The sequence below is a fragment of the Stomoxys calcitrans genome, chromosome 5, assembly GCF_963082655.1.
Source record: "Stomoxys calcitrans chromosome 5, idStoCalc2.1, whole genome shotgun sequence".
Classification (NCBI taxonomy): domain Eukaryota; kingdom Metazoa; phylum Arthropoda; class Insecta; order Diptera; family Muscidae; genus Stomoxys; species Stomoxys calcitrans.
Window position 1 is genome coordinate 160,980,750 of NC_081556.1, and position 15,858 is coordinate 160,996,607.

The 15,858-nt window shown below is 43.3% G+C and overlaps 1 protein-coding gene across 27 annotated transcripts in view; it reads right to left on the reverse strand.

Annotated features, from left to right (window-relative positions):
- The window catches only part of LOC106084566 (vinexin), a 96,882-nt gene that overhangs the window by 63,380 nt on the left and 17,644 nt on the right, over positions 1-15,858 (reverse strand). For 16 of the 27 annotated variants that reach the window (XM_013248321.2, XM_013248322.2, XM_059368941.1 and 13 more), the window contains one exon: positions 4,223-11,107. The exons of 4 other annotated variants lie outside the window; for them this stretch is intronic. In XM_013248321.2, the coding sequence (XP_013103775.2) occupies positions 4,223-10,628 (6,406 nt within the window). In that variant the 5' untranslated portion in view covers positions 10,629-11,107. Of the gene's footprint in view, positions 1-4,222; positions 11,108-14,171; positions 14,363-15,858 lie in introns of those variants that run through there. 7 more of the 27 variants (XM_013248342.2, XM_059368943.1, XM_013248324.2 and 4 more) reach the window with 6 other exon arrangements.

A 15,858-nucleotide genomic window follows, 5' to 3' on the forward strand; every position in this document is an offset into this window, starting at 1 on the left:
ATTTTTGTTTCTTTCTCTTTCGAGACCTAACCAAAGACGAAACGCGTCTCATACTGGTTGATGTGTGTTGCTATCTTTGGCTTTCCTTTTCCATTTGCATCTCCGATGATTGAGCTCGTCTTGAAAGAGAAACAAACAAAAATTGTAAAATTTAATGATATTCGCCCTAACAGGCAAAAAAAAACTTGAAAATGAAAAAAAAAATAAATTCGTGCGATGGCGAGAGCCATTGCCTTTATCTAGCGTTCCAACAGATGCACAAAACCATGCGTAGTAAGGAAGAAGTGTAATTTGTCACAGAAAGAATGTCTGTCATTACACAAAAATACATGCACTAGGAAAAAGTACAGCTAATAGACAGGATTGTCGAGTGTGGTTAATGTGGTAATTGTATCATAGATGCGTTTTCGCTATTAATACGATTCAAATACAACATACCAACGCACGGCCGTTAAAGCCTTCACACGTAATATGGTTAAAAATTCTTCTAAAACAGAGACGAAACGCGTCCCATAGTGATTAGTGTGTGTTGCTATCTTTGGCTTTCCTTTTCCATTAGCATCTCCGATCATTGAGCTCGTCTCGAAAGAGAAACATACAAAAAATATGGTTATATATTGATAATTCATAGTCAATTACAAAAATATATCTTGGGTTTTTTTGCATATTAGCTGCTTCCGGACTCATGCCACATGAGTGTGCAGCACTTGAGGGGTTTTGTAATGAAAATTTCCCTTTCGCTTATCTTTTAATGAATCTCTCTACGCGCAAAACTGACGGTGCATAGTATGGCTCTTTGATTTGTTTAAAACTCTTTCCAAGTGGAATCCAATATGGAAACAAACCATAAATCAGATAGCATCATCTAATGGCCACTTTGTCAGAGAACACATACGCGCTGCCACTTGCAAAGGTATATCTGAACACTATGGACTATGGATCATCCACTGAATTGCTTTTAGGAATTTGTATTATAATAACGGAAGGGAAATTTGTTGAAAACATGAAACTTAAACAAATGACTTTAAGAATTAGGATTTAAGCAAACGGTAAGGTGTATCATTTAATTTCATTTTATTAACCATTATTTCATTGATAACACATTCTGAGTAATTCTTAAGATCTTGTGAAATGTAAATCTAAAATCTAAAAAAATCAAAAAAATTTCAAAAAAGTCAGCAAGTCAAAGACGCCTGTAAATTGAGAGTTACAATATTGGTCCCAGTGCATCAAAAGTCAAAATATTGATCACTAGATTAGAATCAAAAAAGAGAAGCAATTAACTTAACCATCGGAGGCAAACAACCTAAGCAATTTTAGTCGAAAAACGGTGTTAGAATGAGAAAAAATGCGTAATTCATGAGGAAGCCGATTCCAAAGTCGTGCTATTCTCACCAAGTACGATCTCGTCATTCTATTGCTCCTTATTCTAGGAATAAACAACTGTGGATTTCAGGTGGACCGAGAGAAAATAAACATACTTCTTGTTGGCAACTGTGCAATTTGGATAAAAGCGCTGTAAAATAGTATTAAATTCCTGTAGTCCACAAAATTCTTAAAAGAATAAGAAATCACTTCACAAAGCAACATATGCGATCCCTTTGTGGAGCCCTATAGACAAATCTCACTATTGAATTGACAATATGCCTGGCCTTATTCAAATTGCTTTCTACTGTTCCTGAAAAAACCTCCAAAACATAAAGCATTCAGCTTGAAATTTGAAATTTGAATCGGACAGTACTCAGTGATATGTGAGAAGTTTGCCCAGTTCCTTAGTGGAATGTTCCTGGGCAAATTTGCATTTGCAGTTTGGTATATTACTAACAGACGTTCAGTCAAACTCGCGATTCAAGGTCTTAATGAAACAATGGATCGTCAAGAACATAGCCAAGAAGAGAAGATCTGCTTCTGAAACTTTTTTTTAAAGTTAGCGTGGCGTAAAAGTGGCGGCCGATCACTGATCAGCCATCGCGTCACAGTTAATTGAAAATAAACGTTGGCAGAGGAACAACAAATCATAATAGAAAATTTTAGATTCCAAAAAATAGATCGTACCATTTGTCAGATGGCGAAACGAATTACGGAACAATTATTCCTACAATCTACATTTTATTGAACATCAAATCATTTGGGAAACTTTATTCGTTGAGTCCAAAGGATGAGAGAGTAGAATTGCAATTTTGAACATTCACCACAGACTAGCACACATAGACACAGTGGATGGGTGCGTTTGTTGGAAGGCATAGAAATGTGTTAATCGGGTAACTACAATACAAAATGGGAAAACGATGACGTCATCATGCATATCAATATCCATATCATGTCACGAAAAAAACAAAAAAAAAAATCGATAACGCTTCTGAATTCGATTTTGGTTAGAGCAAAACTAAATTTGTTTGTTGGTGTTGCTTTTTTTTTATTATCATTCTCATAATAATCATTATTATTCATTAATTAATTCCATAAACAATTTAAACACAAAAAATTAAAGAGAAAACTTGGTTCGTTCGTTCGGTCGTTCATCGTCTTGCGGTCATTTGCTGTGCTCATTGTAAAACTAGATAGGAGGTGGGTGATGCGCAAATTAAGTAACAAAGTGAACATTTTCTTTCTTGCGTTATCTTTGTGCTTATGTTTGACTTGGTTAATTTGACTAAATAAGTACTTGGTATTAATTATTTGGTAACAACAGTATTGGTGTGTTTTTGTTTTGGTTTTTTTTTTGGGTTTTTTTTTTATTAAATATACACAATTTAATTGAGATAAATTTTATACGGGAGTGTATTTTAATGTTTATTAATAGTTGTTAATCAGAAAAATAGAGAGAGAGAGAGGCAGTAGAGAAAGAAAGACAATGAGACAAAAGTATTCTGAGTGATTGTGCGAAATATACAACGGAAGAAAATAAGAGAGACAAAAAGAGAGGTGCGTTATGGATAGTAAATACAGTGCTTTGAATCTGGGTGTTGAGTGGGTAAAAGAGAGAGTGAGAGAGAGAGAGCTTCTGTTGTCGCAAGTATTTTGGTGCTAGCAATGTTAGGTGTCGCTGTCTGTTATTTTTAGGTTCATTCGCACAGCTGCCCCTTGGAGGAGTTTCTAACAGTTTCCGGCATTCTGAAAGTTACGCCAATAATTGTCAAACTCCTCTAAAATGCGTCCATGAAAAGGAGACTTGGCAAACATCTCATCAAAGGTGCTTGGGAACTCGTTTGTGACCAGATCATCGATATTTATGGCTGAAGGTGTAGGAGATAAATTTGAAAAAATAGCATTTGTCGCTTGTTTGGATGCAGTTGAGACATCATTGTGCTCTCCGCCGTCATCAGCATTCCCTGGAGAAGGTACGAGTTCGTTCATCGATGAGAGAGAAAACCAAAAACAAACAAACAAACAAACATATCATAATAATTCTCAAGAGAAGAGGAGGAAGAAGAACAACAAGATGATGAAGAAGGAGAATTTACAATGTCGGCTTTAATGAGAGAAAAAAAAAATGGGTGAGTTCACAACACATACGTACATATTGACGGAAGGGGAATACTGGAGTGATTCGGTTCGTTTCTGATATAATTTGGAGTAGTAAAACGTGGTGGTGACAGGTACATACATACATACATACATATACAGTGTAGATGTGCCAGCATTAATGATCGATTGATTCTTTGATTGATTGATTGTTTGATTGATTGGTCTCACCGATTATGTGACAATATTCGTGCACACAGACACACACACACATACACATCTATACACACACACATATATACATACATAGACTCGATTTATGTAGCCAAGAGAGTGGGATACGGTTATAGAGAGTAGGGAGGGAATAGAAGATGGTGGATATGAATGATGTCCCGCAGGTAGTAGTGATACTTCATGGAGCCGTACTGCCACTGTTTGTGACAGCGCACGATATACAGAGAGTGAAGTGCGGTGCAGTACACGAGTGCGTAGGTTTGCTTGGCGGCCGCTCAGGTGAATCTCCTCCAAGCAGTCCAGGCGGACAAACCTATTACAACAGCGGTGCCCAAGACGCTACCAACACCAAGAGAAATTAATGGATCTGTTTGAGTATTAATGTGATCTATGTTAGAAGTAGTACTAGTAGTAGTAGTAGAAGTAGTAGTGGTGGTAGTAGAAATTTTGCCATTTGTGTTACATGAGTTTGCAGAAGCTTTGTGGTGGACGCTAATCGTCTCATTTGAATGTATGGACTCACCGTGTCCGCCATTATCCGGTAGCATTGGAGCCCTTATATTTTTCACCGTCCTCACCACGGTGGATTTCTTAAAAGACTGACTGAGCGAGTTATCAGTTGCCTCCTGGGAACGCTCCTCCTCTTGATGTTGCTCCCGATGGCCTCCTTCGATTTCATCACGCTGGTGATTCGAAAACTTTGCGAATTCGCGCAAGTGCCGCGGCAAACTGCGTAGATTAGCTTCGTGGTCGCCCTCGAGTATCTTGACGGGTGGCCCATCCTCGGATTCGCTAAATTGCGCTTGATTGGCGGGATGGGATTCGGCCCCCGACTCCCAGTCACTGTCGGCAGGCATTGAAAGTTTTGTACGTCTCTCCTTGACCCGATTCAAAAACTCGTCGCCTAGATTCTTTTCATTAGCCTTGTGTTCGGCCGACTCCTCTTCGTGCACTTTCGATATTTTGATTATGTTCTGCAAGCGTCGGTTCTCACGCTCGGCCACCTTGTTCAACCATTCTTCGGCCATTTGTTGTCTGAAGACCTCATCTTCGGTTAAAGTGGGCAGTTTGGGAACGCTGCGATATGCCTCTCGCAACGGACGCGCTGAGGGTTGGGGCATAGGCATGGCAGGTGCTCGATTAGCTTCTTCCAGAAGACGGCGGCGCTCTTTCTCCAGGCGCTCGATCTCAGTGCGTAGCTGCTCCTCCTTGGTGGCAATGTACTTCAATTGCTGTTCGTGAATTTCCCGTGGCAATGAGGCTCGGCGCTGATGCATTTGCTCCTCGCTCACGTTCACATCGATGGGGTGGAATCCTGAGGGCTGTGGGGCTGGAGACACACCTCGGCGGGATGTAGTGCTTATGTATTTGGGATTGGGATCCCTTTCGATCATCGAATAGCAACTGCCGTAGTGGGGGCGATTTTGTTGGGGCGCTCGGTTGAGCATGGGCGCTTGAGATCGGCGAACGTTGTAGGCATTGTACTGATCGTACGACTGAGAATTGCAGGACAAATCATTGGTGGAAGCAGTGAGACGAGGAGCTCTAATGCCTCCAGGTCTGCGCTGATAGCAGATTTCCACCTCCCGTGCAAAAGGACGCGCAATATTTTCCGATGATCCCAAATCGCTAGCATATTTGGACCAATCGTCCTCACGCCGTTGAGTGGTGCCACTGTAGGTGCGCACCCTACGACCCTCATCGCTCAAATTGAACATCGATTCCGAACGGCGGAAGCGGGAATCCGCTGTGTTATTCTGCAAGTAGGATGCCCCCGTATTTTCCATTTGTATGGGAATTTCATAGGTTCGTGGAGGTTCGGGAACGGGTGGTGGTGGCGTGTCATCAACATTGCTGCTGGGCGGCATTTGCTGCTGCATGGCATTTGCTCCGTTCTCGATGTGTATGGGAATTTGATAGGTTCGTGCATACGGGGCATTGCCACTGCTGAGGGAGCGCTCCATACTGCTCATCCGCAGCTTACGCGACTGCATGGAACGTTCAATTTCCTTTTCCAATTCGCTCATGTGCTCGTGGCGCATCTTGTTGAACTCCTCTATCTGCTCCTTTTGACGCAAGTGAATGCGGTTCAGATCGAACAGAGAAGCAGAGCGCTCCTTTTGCTCCCTCTGGATTTTGCTAGACTCCAGCTCCTTGTGCAGCTGCTTGGAGAGGTCATCAAATTCTTTGAAGAGCTTTTCATGGTCATGTTGGAAAAGTGTTTTATTGCCGTTGGTGGAGGTGGCGGTGGCGGTGGTCACGGAGGGCGATGATGAAATTACACCGTTGCCATTCGTATTCGATTGCCCGTTCGAGGTTACTTGCTGTGCTGTGGGAAATATGTGGGCATTGTCGGTGGCAGTGGCGACGGCAGCTTCCTTGGCACGTTGCCTAAATTCTTCATAAGTATCTTCTATGCCACTACGAACTGCTGTCATTCGTTCGGAGGCATTCTCATGCTGTTGTGAGTGTTGTTGCTGTTGTTCAAATTGTTTTTGTTTTACGAAATCTACTTCATCTCTGAGGCTCTTCTGAGAATTTTCGTTCCTTTGTTTGGTGGTGGTGGCTGCGGGTGCGGGTGCGGCGGTAGGGGCACTCGCGATGGTGGAAAAGCTGCTGCTCGCGGTAGAGGTGATGTTGTGGGATGCCATTCTGTTATTGTTGTTCAATGATGATGCCGAAGAATGATTGTTTAAATTTAAAGCTGACATAATTTCGTGGTGGTCATCTGTTTTCGCCTTTTCATCGGCCATCCGAATGTTCTTTAGCGATGACTGCTCTGATGCTGGACACTGGGGACTGCCACCAAAGCTGGACGCCTCGGATCCTGTTGCAAAGGCAGCCCTTGTGGGGAAGGTGGGAGGTGGTGCATCGCCATATTGCTGTTTGTCATGCTGGGAGTTGGAATAGTCGTGGACGACTTGACCGTTTTCGATGCGCTTCTGGCTCTCGTACGAATGAGTCTCTATGCTGGAGAAGCGTTTGGGTTTGGCATCCATGAGGGCTTGTTGAAGCTGTTGACTGCTTGTGCTGGAGGACTCGATGTTCGAGAAGCGCTTTTGCTCCTTATCGAATATGTTGGAGGATCCCAGGGTGGGGAACATTTCACCCAGACTCGATTCGACACTCTGCATGCTTCCACCTGCCGTGGATTGAGGGAAATTCTGGTATGACTTGGACGAAGATCCGTTGGTTAATGCTATTGGAACGATGAAAGTGGATGGTTTGGATTGCTGAGGTGTTGCTGGATGTTGTTGTGGCTGTTGTGTTTGTTGCTGTTGTTGCAGCTGCTGAGGAATACTTGTTATTTGCCTTGAGTTATTTTCAAACGATGATGTTGCTGTCTCTGCTTTTGCCGTTTGTACTAGCTGCCGCTGCCGCTGCTGGTTGTTGTGCTGCTCAGGTTGTTGTTGTTGTTGTTGTTCTTGTTGTGGGCCGCGAATTGATTGAGAATCGCTCGTATCTTGTATTATAGATAACAAACGGTGCTTGTTGTTCTCTTCTCCATCGCGGCTGGCGGTTGTTGTTTTATCAGCCTCATTCGAGGCGGTGACGTCATAGCTGCCTTTGTCTATGTGTGCCGTCGTAGAGCCGGCGGCGGAGGCAGCGATAATGGACGTTGGTGCTGGTATTGATCGTTTGGATAGATTTTGTGCTATTGTGGCCGTTTCGCTACTCTTCGCTGGCACGGGAGGCGGTGGAATTTGGGGTGGTGGAGGTGTTAGACTTTTACGTAATTTCTTCATCATTGCTGCAGTTTGGAGCAGCTGCTGTTCGGCAGCCTTCTCCTGCTCCATGGATGCCAGTTGCTGCTTAGAGAACTCGTGGTAGCCGCGACGCTCGACAAACTTCTGATGGGCATCCAGCAAGTCGTCCGGCTTTTGGGACTCCTTTGTGACGGTTGTCTTTGTGACCATCTGCTGCTGCTGCTGCTGTTGATCCATGTAGGAGCGCTGCGATGGCGATAGACATACCAAGACCTTGGGATCGGATGTGGTAGGCACACCCAACCAAGACTCTGGATGTTTGGGTGATGGGGGCCTTTGGCCAACCCCATTCTCGTTAAGGCTTTTGCCCAGGGCCAGCCGCAAATCGTCAATGTGCGGCAACTCGGGTGGTGGATAGGGCATATTGGTGTCGCGTTTCAATGTGGTGTGTGTACTGGTGGTGGTGGTGGTGGTGGTGTGTGTTTTGACCACATTCACAGCCCGCACTTCGCCAATATTTTGGGCCACAGATGCTAACTCTTCCAAGACTTCACCACCATACGGCAGAGCGGCCAAGGTCTCGGCACATAGCAAACGCAGTTTCTTGGGATCGGTAGGACTTGCACTTCTCAGCTCTTCTCGCTCTGTGTGTTGGCTTGTGGTGTCTGTAGCTGCTGTTGTTGTTGTTTTGAGATCTGAAATTGAGGATGGGTAGTCAGAAGTTGCCTGGCTGTGGGTGGCATCGACATTTATGGCTGTACACTGGCTAAATGTGGTGCTATCGGAGCAATGGGATTCAAAGGACTCCTGCCGAGTCATTGAGGACAAGGGAGAGGCCACGATTGGGACAGTGGTGTTGGAGGTGGAGGTGGAGGTGGGTAGGGAGAGTGCTGATGAAAGCTGCTGCAGTTTGTCTGCCTCTTTGTTTTGGCCGTTGTGCTGTTCGACATTTTGCACATTAAGAGGCAGCGCTCCTTTGGTAGCTTCGAACTCAAAGCTTCTGGGTGGAGGTGGGATTGGAGGGGGTGATGGTGATGGTGATCCACGCAATATCTGCGACGTACTCTGACTTTGGATTTGTGAACGTACAACAACACCGCCACTGAGCGGTGCGTTGTTGCTACTGTTGCCATTACCGTTTGCATTTGGCGTTTGTGTGCTATCCGCGTTTATTAACTCGCGCACCGTATTCATATTTTTTTGTACGTTTTCCGTAGCAACCTCTGGTGGTGGTTTCGCGTTTTTATCCGCACGTAAACTACTAACACTACTTGTATGTACCGAATCGCAACTAGTTTCGAGCAATCTCGCTTGAGTGTCTGACAACAGGCGCTCAGCGGCAGCTATGGCCGCCGCAGCAGCATCATCATCATTGGCGAGCATCTGCTGACCGGAACCGTAAGAGAAGAGCATGGCGGCCGTCGTCGACGACTGTGGAATTTGCTCTTCTTTGTTGCCATCGGCTAGATGTTGTGGCTGATCTGACTGATCTGGCCGCTGATGAATAGCAGGTGATGACGACGATGACGGTGTTTGCGAATTGTTGTTTACAAAAATACCGCCTTTGTTTTGTGTGTCGATTGTTGGAGGAAATTCAGCAGCAGAGGATGCCGCCGTCGCCAGTGATGATGACGATGATGATGTCAATTCTGTGTTGTTCTCGCTTTCGTTGGGGGGTTTGTTTATCAGATCTTTGGCATCGGTGTCCAGATCGAAAACAACGGATGGGGTCGAGTGAAGCGAGGTGCGTTCCATTGCGTCCATGTCATTGAGGTCGGACATGCTGCTGGACGCCGAATTGATGAAAACCATTTCGGCCAGCTCGGCTTCGGGCGAGAGAAAACTTTTTAGAGTCGTGCAACTTTCATCAGCGGCTGGGGATTCTTGGAGGCGAGCCTCGACGGCAAAGGCCAAGGGTTCTTCGCGTATGGGACTGCCACTGGCCTGTTGGGTACTAAGGGATGGGGTGTGTTTGTGAGTCTTACTGAAATCCAGGGAACTTTTGGGGTATTTGGCATTCAATTTTTGGGCTTTTTGTTCATTGCTGTTGGGCGCACTCTCGGCCGAGGCCGATCGCGACAGGGGAATATCTCCGCATTCACTTAAATCGCTGTTCTCCTCGGTAATGCTATCGAGGAATCGAGGATTAAGCATTTGGGGCAGAAAATGATTTTCAAGCGCTATGCGCTTCTGCTTACGTTTCTCGCGCTGCGACAAAGACATCGATTGCATCTCCACGTCTGAGGATTGCTCGAAATCTCCATCTTCGCCCTCGGCCGCCGAGTCCACTTCACTGACAATGGGCGATCTGAGTTCCTCGACGTCGGTGAGGCACTCGTCACCTCCGACCTCCTCAATGTGGACCGGCGATAGAGCCAAAGGGGTGCTGCTGTTGCCGGTCTCATTGTCGCTATCACTGTTCTCCACGTGGATTTTATGCACTATCACGGTCACTTTTTTTTGAGTGACCTCGCCTTCACTATTGGCTCTGACTCTACCAGTGTCCTGGTCAGTGCCCTTTTCAAGAGAGAGTTTGTCTGTTTTAATGATACTTTCGCTATTTTTGTCTGTTTGTTCACTTGTTTCCCGTGTCGCGCTTTTGGATTGCACTGGTGCCTCCTGTGTCACCGAATCTTCACACACGATACGATGCACTATTACTTTGGCCTGTGGCCGATGACTCGCCGTTGGTGTCAGAGGCGGTAGCTGGGGCGACTGGGTTATCTCCCCTTCTAGGTGGTCATGGCTTTTGCTTAGCTTTGACTTTTCATTGCCCATCTTTTGATCACTCGCGCTATTACATTTTGGCGGTGGACTTTGATTACACTTCGTTGCTGGTTCGGCGGAAACTGTGCCACACTGTGCGATGACGTTGCTCTGATGGTCCTCATTCAATGCAACAGACGCATTTTCAGAGATTTCTGTCTCTTTGCCATGGTTGACATTCTCTTGTGGCGCGTCGGCCGGTGTCACTTCTGGTGGTGGTGATGGTGATAGCGGCGGGGGCGAGTGAGTTGTCGATGGTGATTCAGCGGTGAACGAAGTATGTACAGTGGTACATTCGCCGGCTGATGCGGCTGCGACGACGGCGTTGGTGCTGGTGCTGGTGTCGGATGGTGTCACCGACTCTTCTTGTTGAGCTTGGGGCTGTTGCTGCTGTTGTTGTTTATTGCGATTTTTATTTTTATTGCGATTACGATTCTTCTGACGGTAGTTGGGCATCCTTGCCTCTGCACACTTTTGCCTCACTCCTTCACTGCTTCTGCTGTGTCTTCAATTGCGCGTGTGTGTGTGTGTGGCTCTTCAATTACCTGAGTGCTGGCCGGGACAGTGGACTTTCTCTACGAACACTCAAACAAATGTTGTTGTTCATATGTAATCGGCGACGACAACGACGACGGCTAGGAACGTTCTTCTAAATCGGCGGTGTCTCTGTGCACCGACAATTTGGGTATCTGTTTTGGGCAATTTTCTGCTGCTACTACTGCTGTTCTGGTTGTTGCATAAGTCTCTGTGCCCGTTCCTTAGCTGAATGCGATGTTGTTTCTCTTTTTTATTTTTTTGTTCTTGGTTGTTTCCGGAGGTTGGGATGGGGGAAATTATTAACGAAAATTACGCAAAAGAACAAGGATGGCACCAAATATTTTGATTAGTTTCGGTGCTGATGCTGATGGCGGTGGCGGTGGTTGTGCTGGTGGTGGCTGTGGGAAATATGATGTTGAGGAGCTGCCATGTACTTTCAATGGAATTATATTCGCCTTTCGCTCAGTTATCAACGTAAAAAATAAAATCTGTGATTTTCTTCCGAGTGCGCTAAATTATTGTCGTTTCGTTCGTACCATTCGACTTTGGTCGACTGAAGTACCGCGCTCTCACACAGCGATCGCTAAACTCATTCCTAGACAGAGGCCCCCCGACCGTCGACGAAAGATATATATGTGTATATGTACTGTGCATGTTTGTACTTATCTATTGGCGTTTTTTATTGAAATTTCAATTTGTTTTCCCTCTTTCCTTTGAGTAGACTTTTTTCGTTTTTGAATTTTGGTGTTTTTCTCTAATTTTTTTTTTTTTTTTTTGTAAACAGAAGACCACATATGTGACACGGATTTCTACAAGAATGAAGGAAACAAACGCTCTCGCTCAACACGCACACACACACACACTCATGTACACAATCATAAATGACACACGGCAGACGCATGGAGAACCAGTGAAAACTCACGCACAAAAACAACTTTCCGCGAGGGAAATGGGATGTAGGTTTTCATTCTTCCATTTCATTAACGCACGAAATACTATTTCATAATTGCGGATTTTGGGGATTTTCATTTGAGATGAAAAGCGGCATCGGCCCCAGTGGGGAGGATGAGGAGGTGAAAGTACCAAATACTCATTGAAAGCATTTGTGACGATACCAAAACATCATCATCATCATCATCATCACAATATCATAGGCATCGGGCCAATTGGAATTTGCCAATGGTCCGCAGTGCGGTATGTCGAGAGCATGGCGTTTGTTTTTCTTTGGGGATTTAGGGTATTTTCGAAATTATGATAGCATACTTGTGCCCCATGATCATTTGGCATAGCCAATTGGATAGTAGTGTATACATATGTAGTATGATCCAATAATAATAATATGTACGAGGTACAAGTGCATTTGATCCACCGCATGCAGCAGTATGTGCTCTTGATTCGGTTTTCGTTGGAAAAATAATTCCTTCTAAAAAAATTTTTATTTCTTCACTTCCAGAGCGGACACACTTGTCTTGACCTCTGTGTAAAGTGCATATTTATGTGTGTTGTTGCTTTTCTCTTTTCTCTGAAACAGTGTACATTAGGGGTATTCATTCAGAAATGTTAATAAAATTCTTACATTTACTTCATCCAACAAAAAAGTGGATGAAGTGGTTTCTGTCTGTTTCGGGCCATTTCGATTCACCATTATATTTGTGTGGCCTCGTAACACCATATTGCTAAAGTCACCTCAAATCAGTTAAAGAACACATTCTTTATCTGATTTGATTTTAAGTGAGTATTGTGCCGCTGTATAGCGAAAACCTATTGTTGTCTACAGATTTGATAATATCAATTAAAACTAGTAAAAGTGTGTTCAGTTCGGCCGGGCCGAATCCTAGACAACCTATTGTTGTCTACAGATTTGATAATATCAATTAAAAACTAGTAAAAGTGTGTTCAGTTCGGCCGGGCCGAATCCTATACATCCCCCAACATCGAATGATTTGCCGGGTTTTCGCCCGGTATCTCTTTATAGGCAAATAAAGGATAATGGATAAAGCTCTAGAAATAAAGCATGAAATTGGTTTATACGGGAGCTAAATGAGGTTATAGACCGATTCAGACCATATTGACGCCTTCTACAGGCCAACGAAATATAATCGGGAGATGGATTATTAAGGAAGCTATATCAGGTTATGGACGGATTCAGACCAGGTTTGACACGTAAATTAGAGGTAATAGAAAAATTCACCGTGCAACATTTCAGTCAAATCAGGTAAAAATTAATCCGTATACAGGCTAAAGTAATATAATCGTGAGCTCGGTTTATATGGGAGCTATATTATGTTATGGACTGATTCAGACCATATTTGGAACGTATATTGCCTATATCGGCCAAATCGGATAGGAATTGCGCCCTCTATAGGCTAAAGAAATATAATCGGGAGATCGGTTTATGTGGGAGCTATATCTAAATACGTACCCAATGGCACATTTACAATCCCAACTGATCTACACTAATAGGAAGTGTTTGTGCAAAATTTCAAGCGCCTACCTTTTTGCCTTCGAAAGTTACCGTGCTTTCCACAGACGGACGGATAAGGCTAGATCGACCTTGAATGTCATGGCGATCAAGAATATATACTCTATATGGGACCAATATTTCCATGTGTTTCAATCGGAATGACGATGTTAGTATACCCCCATCTTATGGTGGAGGATATAAAAATATCACAACATTGCGCTGCAATAATGCAATGAAATTATCCAAGGACATTCAATGGAATGACAAAGTGAGTATACTCCCATCCTATGGTAGAAGGTACAAAAATAATCTTTGTCTTTTAAGAATATTTCAAAGCGATTTAACAGTCAATTATTTTGTTATCGGATTAAATGTTAAAATTTTTGAAAGTGACTACCCCTAATAATCACGGCACAAGGCCTGGCTGTGAATGTGGATGTGTGTGTGTGTGTGTTTAAGTGGGGTTATGAGACATTAGAACGGCTTAATAAAAACGATTTTCACTCTTGTCCGTCATTCTCCTGCAACACCTTGCCAGTTTTTGAGAAAGACGGCAATGGGATTGGTTTCAGGGGCCGGATATGTCATTCACAATTAACAGCTGACCATCCCCAAATGCATCAACACCAACACCACCAACCGAAACACCCAGTATCACAAAGACGTAAAGGCACTTAAGATGATAATTAATGCGACTGGCCGGCAGACTGCATTGTTTGTGTCATGCAGCCGCGCCAAAATGGGATTATTAGCACAACAAGAGTCTATTTCAATTAAAAGAGTTGCAAGTAATTTAGCACTTTTTATAATTTCGTTGTCGTTGTTCTCGTAGAGTTTAGTGCAGCATTTGCGATGCCATCGAATGTGAATGGAGTGCCAGCTTAAATGTAGATTGAAGCTAGCTTCACTGTTTCAAAAAAAAAGGGCATTCTGTTACTCCACTGCGTTTTTGGTGATGACTTTTGTGACCTGTTCAGCATTGGGGCGCAAAAACTTACTAAGTACGAACTAAGTTTGTGGGACACAACACCTTTTCTAAAAACCGACGACGACGAACATGGCTCGGAACGCGCTAATCACCAATCGTGTCAATCCACGATTTTCACACTAAATGCATCGCACACACAGTCTCGAAAGCCACCAAAATCCGCGTATTTACAGCTCAACGATCGCGTCAGTACTACGAGCAGAAGGGCTTTCGTTTGTTTTAGTTTCGTTGGTTGGTTGGTTGGTTGGACACCCTCCCGACTTTTTTGCAAAGCCCATTTGATGTGCACAATAAACGCTAAAGCAGCCAGACAGACAAACGACTGTACACACACACACACACACATCCAAACTCAGCAATCTCATAAACACTGGTAACATTCGAATGGGACGACTACTATTTGGACGGTGGGAAATGAATGCGTGCACTGCTAGTATCGTGTACTGAATGCCTAAAGCTCCAAACGCACTTATCAGTGTGTGCGTTGAATGATATTTTTTGGGGAAACAGAAGCGCTTTAAAATTAAACCTCAACATTTGAATCCCAAATTTTGTGACTTGAACACCATAGATGAGGAATTTTGGTTTGGCAGCAACAGCTTCTGCCTTTAATATTTAAATGAAATTAATAAACATTGTAATTGGTTCAACTTGGCCATTTAATATGCTAGAGCAGTTAAACTCGACGACCATGGAGTTGTATGAGCAACCAAGTGTGTAAAGGCTATGTCGTTTCAGTGAGCATAAACAAATTTACGAAGTAAAAGGACCATTCAAAATCAAAATGACCTCATTTAGACCATTACCATTTGTTGCTTAGTCCTGCCATACTTAGGGATACAGCTATAGTCTTTAAAAACTAAGAAATCAAGCTGAAGCTATGCACAGATAATAGTATTTATTATAGGCAGCTTAGTTTCGGATTATATCTTTATATATGGCCCCCCCTAATTCACTTATTCGCCGATTTATGGTCTTGAGTCCATAAAACTTCACTAAAATTTGAAACTGTGAGTTGTATTAGACTTTCTGCAACATTCATGCCAAGTTGTATCCTGAGTTTTAGTTCGAAGATTGATTCTGTTCCGTAAATACTCACTGGATGATGGCTTACGAAAATAATTTGTCAAGTAGTAATCGATTCCGGAGAAAAAAAAAATGGATCAGCCGAGCATATTTTACCATCTCAAAGGTAAAAAAAAGCATGTGGTGGTTGTTTAAAAAAGTTATCACTATTTACAAAATAAATAAAAAAAAAAAACGCCAACGTTAAACAATAGGCTATTGTTTTTAAACGATGTTTTACTGTTTTTACCCAATCCATTTTTGTTATATGTGAAAAAGGGTTTTCAAAAAAGTGGCTTACGTCGCCTCTATCACAGCCTACAGTATTTTTTTGAATGTTTCGAGAAGGCACAAGAAGAGCAACATTGAAATGTTCAATTGAATAAAGTTGGAAGCTTTATTTTGAAAAAATATCCTGCCAAATTACATTTAGTGGTTAAATGAGACAACTTTCTGCTTAGGCAATAATGTGTTATAATTATTAGTTTTTATTTTGCAAACGAAACACTACAGCTTACCAATTTTTCTTAATTTCTTGAAAATGGACAAAATTGGTTTTTTACCCTAGATAAATTAGTCGCACATTTCTATTCGAAATTCCGACTAGAATTAATCGATGGCGGATGCCATCA